Source organism: Drosophila simulans, chromosome 3L (genome assembly GCF_016746395.2).
Source record: "Drosophila simulans strain w501 chromosome 3L, Prin_Dsim_3.1, whole genome shotgun sequence".
Lineage (NCBI taxonomy): Eukaryota > Metazoa > Arthropoda > Insecta > Diptera > Drosophilidae > Drosophila > Drosophila simulans.
The window spans coordinates 14616623-14628582 of NC_052522.2; the positions used below are offsets into that span (position 1 = coordinate 14616623).

The following is an 11960-nucleotide window of genomic DNA, read 5'->3' on the forward strand; positions in this document are numbered from 1 at the left end:
TCCCGTTAGGGGGAAGGACTTTAGATACAGTAGATAAACACTTGAAACAAATTTGTATGCTTTTATTATATATAATTCGATGCTATATTGAATCAAGGATGACCATTTTTTAGGTGCTCTAAAATTTGCAACAATAATCAACCAATACATTAATAGACCTTCATGAATTAGACGAGTATAGATTAAATATTTGTTTTTCCTTTAAAAAACCACCCTTAAAACCCGTAGTATATTCCAGTGGATGTAAACGTTAAAGGGATCCCTAATTTAGCGTTTAATTTCTGTAAGTGCACTAGCTTAGTACCGAAGGACATCGCGCTATGCATTTTGAGCAGCTATTCGCTCGAGTAGTTGCTGGGGACGACTCACCTCCATTTCTGGAAGGTAACCCCATTAATTATTCAGTTAGGACCAGCTCGTCATGCCAATTGTGGCACATTTAAGTTGCGGTTAATGTAATTACGAAAGGGGACTGAAAAAGCAAAGCGAAATCGCGACACACACAGGACACACGCCCAACTAAAAGTCCTTTGGCTGCTATTAGTGTTGCCCTTTTTTTTTTTTTTGCTGTAAGGGCTGTCGAGAGCATAATAAATCGTTTTTCCCTTCTTTGCCTTGACAATCTTTTTCGGCTTTGAATTTAATGCGTTTTAGATAAGTTTCTAATGGAAGGAAATTAGTATTGAGCCAGGCAATTTATTCTCTCGGGCAGTGGCCACTAAATTCTAGTTAGTTTATCGCAGACTACCTGTGTCAAATGGATGTCTCTATCTCTGCCTTTAACCCCTACTCAGCTTCCCCGTTTCGGGCGGGTTCTGAGGTTAAAATGGGTCCATTGCTCGGCATTTCATATTTGACACAAGTTGTCACAAGCAGGGCAAGCAAACCCCGCTGAAATTGAGATTTACGACTTGACCCCCGGCATGACCAAAAGAAAAAAAAACAAATACAGAAAATAAAACCTCTAACCATAAGCGAAATGAACCTCCATACATATTTAGTGAGGTTGGCCAAACTGGCTCCACGAACAGATGTCCAACATCGCTCTGACATTGACTTACATACTCGAAATGACTCGTTACGCCGGATAAGCTCATCGTGTGATGCCGCTGCTGTTAGGGGCGGCTGGCTGCTTGGGAGGGGGCGTGGCACTCAAATCAAATAATTTTAGCGCATTGCCAGCACTAAGTAGCTGAAATAACAAACTCTGTTCTGGTCGCCGATGACGTTGATGGTGATGATGGTGATGCCGCCACGGCTGCTGCTGCTGCCAAGCTGCTGATAAAAACAAGTTAATGCTGCCCCCCAGAACTGACTTTGCTTTAAAAACAAACAGCGCTAGGCCATAAAACGAAATAAATTACTTAACGCGCCGCATTTTTTCGCACTGGCCACGCAGCCAAAAATGCAATTAAAGGCCAAAAAACCGCACCGCGACTGCGACATCTGCAGGAGATTAAAAAAACGAAACAGAATGAAACAACGCAACAGCAGCAGCAGCAACATCAACGCAGCAGCAACATTAATTCAGCAGCAACATCAGGCAGCCAAGCGATTCGGTGTGTAAATGATTGAGATGGTTTTGAGATTGTAGGGTATGACCAAAGATTAGGACGTTCGAATTTTATTATAGCTTAGTGAAACGAATATCCAAAAAATATTGCATACAAAAAATGTGTTATACTTGATTATAATAATATTAATAAATAATAATACTTTTGGGTTTAATTTTTTTAGAACTTGCTGACAATATTTAATAATCATCTTATTAATTTTACTGTGCATCCTTTAATACAAATCCAAGCCTATTTCTTTTTTTTCACACTGTCTCCATAGTAAATTATTAAACAGATTCATTAAAATAATCATTTCAACATAATTATGAGGATTACCCTTAACAGAAATGTAATACTTTCAATCCCAACCCATATGCCGTCCAATTCCCACAGGGCAGCGCATCTAGCTGCCCCCAAAGCTGTAACACCAACAGATTACGCTAACGATTTTTAATGTGGATTTGCGCGAAGTGGGGTTTTTTTTGGGAGTTGGGGTTACGTCGAGTGTTGTGGGGGGAACACTCCATGCATAGACCAGAGTCCGAGATATAGCTGTCAATTCCGAGGATGGCTTTTGAAACAAAATAGCGCCAGTGCGGACAGTGGGGACATGGAGCTGGAACTGGAACTGGACCTGGGACCAGAATCACAGATGGCGAGATAGGGGCAGGCAGAAAAGCCCGATGAGTTGAATGACTGCGACAATGGCACACTGCGAGTGACTCTGATGATGATGCAGCTGGTTGGATTGGACGCTGTAGGAAACGGGGTGTGGTGTCATTTTGTGGGCTAAATACCACAAATTGCGCTGCGTGGCAGCAATTACAAAAAGTACTAATCATGCCGACATGTCTTTCAGCGAAATCAAGCCAAACCACAGCCACGAGCAGACGACAGCAGTGCAGACTGGACAAATTTTTTATTCGCTTAAAGGGAAATGCAGGACCCTCAATAGGAGGAGTGGAAGTTTGGGGTTAATTGGAAAATTAAAGTGCAGTATGTGGGGTATATGGCTGTGTAAAGATTTACAAACGAGTTTTTAGGTGATTTATTATTGACTAAGAATGGATACTGGTTGGAGGAATATAAAACATATCAATTATTAAGATACATTATTAATTATTATTAAGATACAAATCTCAATACTTTTATATTCAATTTCGATTGCTCTCTATATTTAAAGGGTATTTCCCAGTCGACCCAGTTTTGCTCATGATTCTTGAGTTCACTTTATTCATTGCAAATTTCACACATTTTTTTCTCGTTCTCGTTAACGTCTCGTCGTCGGCTACTCACATGCAATTATTCACTTAGGAATTGACCACCAATGAGACGAGTATCGATTTGACCAATTTGGATGCGAATGCCTTGTACCGAATTACGGTTGTGACGCGCGGAAAATTTGGCACATCGCTGCCGGCATCCATGCTCTTGCTGAATACAACCGACCAACAACGGACCGGCGAAGGTGAGTTGGCCAACTCAGATCCAAAATTTGTAGATTTAATTGTTGTGTGGTCTCCTTTCCTATGTGTGTGTGTGCACTGCAGCCTGGGGAGCCCCCTCACCACCCCACTCGCTGACGGTGGTGGCCCACAGCGCCACCTGGATGCAGCTCACCTGGCAGCCTCCGGAGTACGCCCATCCGCATGAGAGGATTACCTACAGGTGAGCAAGGGGAACACGCCTTAAGTAGCCTCTGCTAAAAAATTGGGGGGCATTTTCAAAAAGTTTTTGATAGTTCAGTTGTTACATACGAATTTGTGTTTCAAATGTAAAATGTAAAAATTTATTTATTGTAGTAAGAAATGTGTTTGCTTAAAAAGCAATTTTGAGATCCATTTTCTTAAATTAAATGTTTAATAACTTTAATTGCATAAACTTGGAACTATATATAATGATTTTAGAATTTATGATTTTATTTTTTAGTCATTTTTCAAAAAGGTGGCAAACATCATAAATTATTTAAAGACCATTAAAGTGTGTTGGTGCAGGTTTTAAAAACCAATTTGCAGTCTTCTCTCCGGTTTGGTCGGTATCTAAGACTCCCTCTTCCCCTGTTTTGTTCCTCCTGCAGAGTTTACCACAAGGCCATGAGGGCCGAGCAATTCATTAAGATTGAAACGAAGCTGGCCTGGCTGAGGATGAACAACCTGAAGCCGAGCTCCCAGCATGTGCTCTACGTGGAGGCTGTCGGTGAACGGGGTGATTCCCTGCCCTCGGAGACGCTGGTGGCCTGGACGGATCCCGCCCTGCCCGCCTTCGTAGATGTGAGTGCTCACTTCAGGCTTTATTTTCGGGTTAACTGAGGTGTACTTTACTTGCAGCCCCCCACTGTGCATCCGGCGGACAACATCCCGGAGGGCGGTTCCATGACCATTCTCTGTCTGGCCTTCGGCAACCCAGCTCCCACCATCTCGCTCTACGTGGGTGGACATCTGGTGCGGCAGGACGCCTCGCGGCACATGGTCACGGTCATTCACAACGTGTCGGCCGACATGGAGCACGTCTCTTGCTATGCGGACAACGGCTACGGAGTGCCCATGCAGGCCACCAGGAGGGTTAACATATGCTGTAAGTAATGCAATGAGGGTTAATTCGCTTAGCTGCCTTATAGTGTCAAGTGTCCTTCTGCTGCAAAATGTAAAATACTGCACGTAAATATTCACATTTAAATTGCTTTAGAAAATATTTATTTTAAACTAATTGCAGAGAGGTTCTAAATTTAATTTATTTTATTATTTAATTTCATGATTGATTTTAAGCACCTTTTTAGCGCAATCATATAGAATATTTCCTTTTAAATGAAGTTTTTATAAAACTTTTGCCTTGCAGATCCTCCAAAGATCCAGGCTGCTGGCATCACCGTGGCCAATATTGGTGATGAGATCGAACTGCGGTGTACCGTAGACTCCAAACCGGCGCCCAAGACAATTTTCTGGAGAGAAAAGGATGGAAGGGTGCCAGTTATAAATGGCGGAAACTATTTCATATCCGTGAAAGCCAACGAATCCCGACCCTCGATATATACAATGTCGTTAAGAATCAGCAAGCTGCAGGCCAACGATGTCGGCGATTATTTCTGCCATGCGGATAATCCCTTCGGAGCCACCACCACGCCGGTATCGGTGCGTATACGCAATACGCCGGCGCTCAATCACAACGTTTCCGAATGCTGTGCGGCGCAAAATGTTTCGATGGCTTGTCGCAGTGCCTGCAGCTATTATGTGGACTTCGATGCTATCGCTGATCGACCTGAGTGCATTGTGGACTTTGACAAGCTGATGAGATGTGCCGCCGATGGCTCGGATCACAGATCCTGCTGTGCGGATGAACATGTGCCCCGCAAGTGCCTCAATTGGTGCCGCGGTGAATCCGTTCGATCCAAGGAGATCTGCAGTTTGCAGTATGCCCGCACCATTGTGGGTTGCTTTGAGAAGAACCGCGATCGATTGCCTGGACCGCCGGAAAATATTGTAGTGAGCGTGGTATCCGACAGCGAAGTTAATATCAGGTTAGTAAATCTATCAAATTGTCCTTGAAGAGTATATTTACCTAAGCTTTTCAATAAGAAACTTCTTTGGAATTCAAAACGGACCAGCATAGTATTTTCGATATTATAAACATAAGAGGTCCCTGGCGTCCTTAGTCCACAAATTTAATACAATCTATTTTTGTCCAGTGCGTTCTACCTAAACAAAGTTTAACCGAGCATAAGCCATTTGGCTTTAAGCCCTCAAACTATGTGGGACACGTTCCAACCCCTCGGCTAAGCTCTTAAACACTTTTGTCCGAAGCGGAAGTAGACTCATCCATTTAGCGCACCAAACCCAATACATTCATTATCCTTCTCTGTGCCGCACATCCACTCATGTGCCTCTGTATGTATGTGTGGGGAGGGACTTGTGTGAGGACTGGGCCACTAATAGACCGCAAATCCATTAAAGCAGAGATTTTTTATCTCACTTTAATATACTCGGTCAACGTCAAAGGTTGATGAGGGCAGCGGACCTTTCAAACTGAACTCAACCTGGTGCCGCATTAAATTTATTAAAATTCCAGACAAGTTGTGTGTGCGCGCCTGCAACAATATTACCGAGCACTCATAATGCGGCGCCGTCGCTCTATGAAAACTATTTCATTACAGATGGGATGCGCCGACAAAGAATCCAAATGCCGTTGACGGTTATAGAATATTTTACCACGAGGCCGCCATTCTGCCGCCAACGTCGAGCTCGAGTTCGAGTTCGGGCTCCCCATCCTCGGATTCAGGTTCCTCGATGGAGAATCCCGGCATGGATACCCTGGCCGCCATGAATAATGCAACAAGTATGGGCAACAGCAACAACGCGATGGCTGCTCTCGAGATACGACGCATCGACGTAAAGGACACAACAATAAGCATTAATGGCCTCAAGAAGGATGTGCTCTACGAGTTGGTGGTGAAGGCTGGCAATAGCTACGGTGAGTTGGTTACCTGGATGGCCAAAAAGCTGATTCGAGTCCTGGGCGAGGTTTTAATTTGCCGACTTGTCTTGCAGGTGCCAGCGTGCTCACAGATCCGATTAGGTTCACCCTCGGCGAGCACCATGTGACCTCGGCCACCAGCAGCTACTCAAGTGCCGTGGGCACCATCAGTGGCATTGTGGCCAGCATTTTGGCCATTCTCCTGGCGGCGGCGGCCATTGTGTTCTATCGCCGACAGCGCTCCAGCTACGGAAAATCGGCCAACGGCAATGTGGCGTTCGAGAATCCCACCTACACCAGGGGCCTCGAACAGGTGCAGGTGTGTACAACGATCGATTGCCATTTTTTCCATCATTCTGTTTTATTATGAGGGTATCTGCATATCTGCTAAGGGTATATAATATTTTATGCACTGCCGTTGTCTACTATAAATAAATGTTGTCCGATAAAGTGGTTGTCCGCTTAACATAGATAGGAATTCTTTGAAAATTTAAACAGTAGATCGAAAATATTTGTTATTATTTTAATAAATTTATTTATTATTACATATTAATACACAAATTTTCAATAGTTGCCATAGGCTTACTTTTTAACCAATCTCTAATGGATATCATTTAGTCGGCTTGGTCGGCTTTTGTCACCCTAGTTTTTTTTTTTTGCTAAACTGCGAGTTGGCCAAAGTTTGTTTAGTGTTATAATAGCTATATGTTTTTGTGTGCTTTTCGTAGGTGTGTATTTACTTATATTTTGTGTGTTATAACTGTCAATGTCTTTTTCTGCCTCGCCCCTTCTAACCGACGACACATCGACACCCGGACATAAACATATATGAACGGCCATAGCTACCCACCGTCACATCGGCCATCACGACGCAAAATGGCAACCACCACGGGATGAGCAGCAGCAACAACAACGGCAGCAGCAACAGTCACAGTCATGGTCGTAATGGCATCGCCGCCACCATGACGACATCCACAACGACAACGGCGCCTACGGCAGCGGCAGCGGCATCGGCCACCTCGGCAGGTGTCGCACTCACGGGGAACAGGCAACATCAGCAGCAGCAACAGCAGCAGCAGCAGCAACAACACAAGAGTGCGGCAGATGCGGCGCATCACTTTCATAACCCGCTCAGCAATACGCAGTGCAATGAAGTAAATCCCACAATTTATGAAGAGCTCAAACTTGGCCAAGAAGGTGCTGGATTTAAGAAACTTGTGCCATAAACGTAGCACAATAATAATAACAACCATACAGAGACAGACAGCAACAGCAACAATAACAACAACAGCAACACGGGACACATGACAACAAAAACATGAACGACAACAACCAAGTATAGCTAGCGAACTTATATATATATATATATACTATATATATAGAAATATATACGCTAAATGTAGACATAGGCCGTGTAAACAGCGCGAAGCGCAACCTCAAACAACTACACATACACAAACAAAAACACAGACGATGACAAATACAAGTACACAACCACACACTCACACACACGCACACGTAGACAGTGTGTACTGTGACATCTTTACAGAATGCATTGCGCGAAAAAACGTTGGGTAACATAAATTTTTGCTTGCAAAAATCTTTATTGGGTAGCGTGTAATAAGTAATACATTTTTAGTATGTAACTGTGATTCAAAACGAAAACAATGTAAAATAATTAACTAATTGGTAACGAAGTAAGCAAAACTGATTGAGAAAAAAATACCAATGATTAGTAAAAATCTATATATGCTAAATGTGTTTTCATTTTGGCTTTAGTTGGGTGTAGAAGTTGTGCTAAATATATTTTATTATTATTAATTAGATTTTGCTTCTGCTTTTGAAATTTTACTTGCTAGATAATATTTCAGCAAATTGATTAATTCATATTTGTGTCTATGATTTTATTATATTATTTTAAGGATATATATTTATTTAACTGAGCCATAAGTGGTACCCATTTAAGTTTTAAAAACGTTAATTAAGTTTGCTATGTGTATGCATAATGCTTTTGCATTTTGTGTGCTTGACTTCTCCAAGTGTATGTAAACAACGCTAGACTACAATATTAAAAGATGCCTGTGTAGGTTCCATCCCCACTAAACCTCAACCTTCCCCCCACCCCCTCGTAGCGTCCTCGTGTTTACGCCTTTCCCTGCGCTTCTCATTTTGATGAGGACGAAGATGGAAGCTTTGCTCCGCTCCGTTCGCTTCATGCCGTCAGATGTTTGCTCGTGTAATGTTGCATACGTTATGGCGACTAGCACACACACTAGTACATCCAAGCGCGCTTGTACCTCTTCAAACACACACACACACTGGCATTATTAGCAAAAGGACGCATCCGCATCCGATGGAGGAGAAAACAGCTAGCGATATGCGCACAAAGTTTAACTTTCATATGTAAATTCCTTTTTATTACGAGTACAATATCCGAAAGAGATAGAGAGCCGCCTGATGGAGGAGTTTTGCCGCCGCTCGACATGATACACTCATAATCCGTTATGATCTGATACTGATACGGATGATGCCATCATAGTGACAGCCTGTGCCGCCAGAGATTATTATAATTTAGTTACCAGCGCGGCCCCTGCGACGACACTTGTGCGCCATTCTTTATGCAAAATAAGCAGTAGCGAAGGAGGAAAGTGAAATCCTGCAGATTTTTCGTATGATTGGAGCAAGGCGTGTAAACAGCGATAGAGTAAACTTCATAAATGTCAAACAACGGAAGGCTTCAAATGGTTGAGCACTAAGCAATATATAAACGGCATCGTATCCATCCAGTTATCATGCAGAGAAAAAATCAGTTCTTTGTAGGCATCTCAGGTTTTACTTTCAGACAGCTATTTAGTTTAAAGTTAAAATCAATTTTATACTTTATTACATTGAAATTGAACCAAATTTAGATTGAGCTGGTGTTTTTCTCCGTGTGTGGCCATCCTTATCCTTTCAAATTCCACTTTAATAAGTAAGCAGGATCCGAGAGTTTAGTCGAGCTCATCAAATGTTGCAGGAGCTCTTGAGTAACTTCCGTTTTTTGATCTGCTGATGGTTTGCTGAGAACGCTGGCAGAGTGCAATGGCTCTGAATAAACGCCGCCTGAATTATGCAACACGTTTAAGTGCCTGCATTCTTTGTGCCCAAACACACATACACACGTCCACCGAAACCCCTGAATCTTTTGTGCATTTTGTTTACTCTACTGCAGAAGGTTCTTGGATGGCTGGTTGTCGCTATAGATGCTGATAAAACTGTTGACAGTCGCCAGATAAAACTGAAAATTTACAAGTAAATGATATTGTCTAGCAACCAGCTGCCCACTTTGTGGCTGATTGCACATTACCTCAGTCGTGGAGTGTCCTTGTCGAAAGAGAACACCTGCTTGCCTTCGTCCTGCGGTGGCCCTAATGAGTTTTTTGCTGCAACTTTTCTGTTATGCATAAATTATAAAAATATATTGATCAATGCTGTTGCTGTAGAAGAGGTTGCATTTTGTCGTCGAAGGAAATTGGGTAAGGTGTACTGTACAAGTGAGGAAGAAGAAAGTTGAGGATGTACAAAAAAATTGTACATAATATTTAATTAAGGAGTTTAAGATAGACGTTAAGTATTTTCCTTTGAAGAACACCTAGAACCATTTCAAAATCATCTAAAATTATATTTCAGCTGTTAAAAAGTAAGATGTGTGCATTTTTTTAAGAGGATAAAATATTTCATATTTTTTTATGCGTTTCAGGCCAGTTTTTTCAATAGAATTAAAATAGATAGAGATATCCACAAAGCCTCCTATAGCACATAATCTTGTTTATTTTAGTTACAACTTCAAAACCAAATACATTCCATTCGATTTTCATATACGCAAATCGCATCAATTTTTTATGCCCAGCCACTTCACATGCTCTCAATACTGGTTGTCAGGCAATAACTTCAAACAGATATGACATAATAGATTTAGATAGAGGGCTGTTTTAAAATTTAGATCCATTCCAGAATCACAAATGAAATGAAAGCAATACCGATGGATGGGGACATAAAAGCCAATTTCACAGTATGCCAAGTGATTTATTGAGACAGAGAGCTCACCTCCTCTATGGTCCTCCGCCCCTCGGATTCCCTCATCTATGGTGCTATGCCATGTAGAGCGGCAGCTTTTATTTATCGCTAAACTAATAAATCTTGGCATAAAAATGGAAAATATTGTGTACGCCATGTTGTGCCGAGTCCCGAATCGACGGCTAGCAAAAAAAAAATAATAATAGAGGCCATAGTCCAAGCAAAAACTCATAAGTGGCAGCGGTTTAAGCATTGGCCACAAAAAACTTATACACATATAAATTTCATATTAAATAATGGTTTAATGATTTTATTTGTTTACTCGTTTCCGGCATCCAAACAATTAACTCTAACGAACTGCAAACTACGGGAAATAAAAACAAAATAATAATGCTAAAAAAATTCACAGACACGCTGCGTGTCAAAGTACAATGGGTGAGTGCCAGCGAAATTAATTTTTTAATGCCTCTGTCCTACAAAATTTTATTGGACATTGCTTCGCCATTGGGCTTTATTCCTCGCTCGTTTTCTTTACGATTATTACTCGATGTTTGCTTTGGCAGAATTATATTTATTTTTAATTTTTACAGCTTCCGAGGCAATCACAAATCAGTTTTCTTACTCCTGTACTTTTTTTTTGCATATTTCTGTTGCCTACTTATCGGGGTCGTGCGTTTCGTAGGCCTTCGAGTTTTAATTGCCAAAGCGTGGACAGGCGAGTTTTCGAGCTGGTATTGCCACAGGATTTGTGTGGAAATCAGCGACAGGAGCAGCACAAAATTTGGGTTTAATGGCATTGCGTGAGTTTAGCGCATTAGGGAAGAAATGCAGAGGAAAAAATAACAAGAGCAGATCGCACACGTAAGTACTGCTCTAAAATAATTGTTATATTTATGTCTGCCTGTTTGTTCGGCATATTTTTTTTTTACACAACACAAACACTATGGTACTTGTAATAACAATTAACAATTAACTTTTTATGGGGTCATGCATGTTGTTGGACATATAATAAATGTTTGTAAATGCCACCTATCGATTCTGTTATTTTTTATCCCACTCCCTGCGTGCTAATTATATAATTTACAACAGCATATGCTTCGCGTTAAAAGTGCTGTAAATATGAGGCATTAATGCGAATATATGTGGCGCCCGCTGGGTGGCCTCTGACTTGATTCAGTCGTGAGGCATAAGCGCACATCCGTATTAATGTCTGAATCGATTCGTCCGCCAGTCTCCGGTAAGTATGCTCCAGCATACAATAATACATTCTTGTTGATTTTATTGCCAGACGCTCCAGCAATTCCCGCATATGTGTGAGAGTGAGTGTGGACTCGAGGGATGCTTCACTTGGCCGGCGTTATGTTAATTGAGCCTGATTGACCCATTCGAGCAACTGATGGAATCATTAATCCCAAATACAATGTAACAAGAGCGAAAAAATGCTAAGAGTTCACCTATAGCTTTTGTTGAAATTGAATATCTTACAAATTGTTACATTTATTATAATTTTTTGAAGCGATAAGTTCCGAAGCTTGTTTAAATGAACAACTACGCATGAAAGAAAATATAATTTTTGACTTACTAATAATAATTGCAGTCTATCCTTGCAGAACGCCTAATTCGGTTGTTATTTGCTTAGGCATTTCATAAGTAAACCATACAAAACAATTTCAAGAAAATTCCGTAAACAATTAAGAGCTGTCGAGAAAATTCCTTAATTTAATGAAGACATTCTGGCACACCATCAGAACTAAAACAGATGGCCGGACCAGGATACCATTTAAGCTTAACCACCTAATGAAAGACATCTGGCTGGTGACCACAAATGGCCAAGCTCCAAGATGCATTAACCAAAGGATGTGTTCAGGCATTTCCAAGTGA

At 41.5% G+C, this 11960-nt stretch overlaps 1 protein-coding gene across 2 annotated transcripts in view; it reads left to right on the forward strand.

Annotated features, from left to right (window-relative positions):
* LOC6738076 (Ig-like and fibronectin type-III domain-containing protein 2) overlaps nucleotides 1-7769 on the forward strand; it is a 69313-nt gene extending 61544 nt beyond the window's left edge. For both annotated transcript variants that reach the window (XM_016171496.3, XM_044923121.1), the window contains 8 exons: nucleotides 2871-3024; nucleotides 3107-3224; nucleotides 3634-3826; nucleotides 3884-4130; nucleotides 4392-5070; nucleotides 5704-6020; nucleotides 6098-6342; nucleotides 6866-7769. In XM_016171496.3, coding sequence (XP_016031901.1) covers nucleotides 2871-3024; nucleotides 3107-3224; nucleotides 3634-3826; nucleotides 3884-4130; nucleotides 4392-5070; nucleotides 5704-6020; nucleotides 6098-6342; nucleotides 6866-7249 — 2337 coding nt within the window. In that variant the 3' untranslated portion in view covers nucleotides 7250-7769. The remainder of the gene's footprint in view (nucleotides 1-2870; nucleotides 3025-3106; nucleotides 3225-3633; nucleotides 3827-3883; nucleotides 4131-4391; nucleotides 5071-5703; nucleotides 6021-6097; nucleotides 6343-6865) is intronic.
* The last annotated feature ends 4191 nt before the right edge of the window (nucleotides 7770-11960 follow it).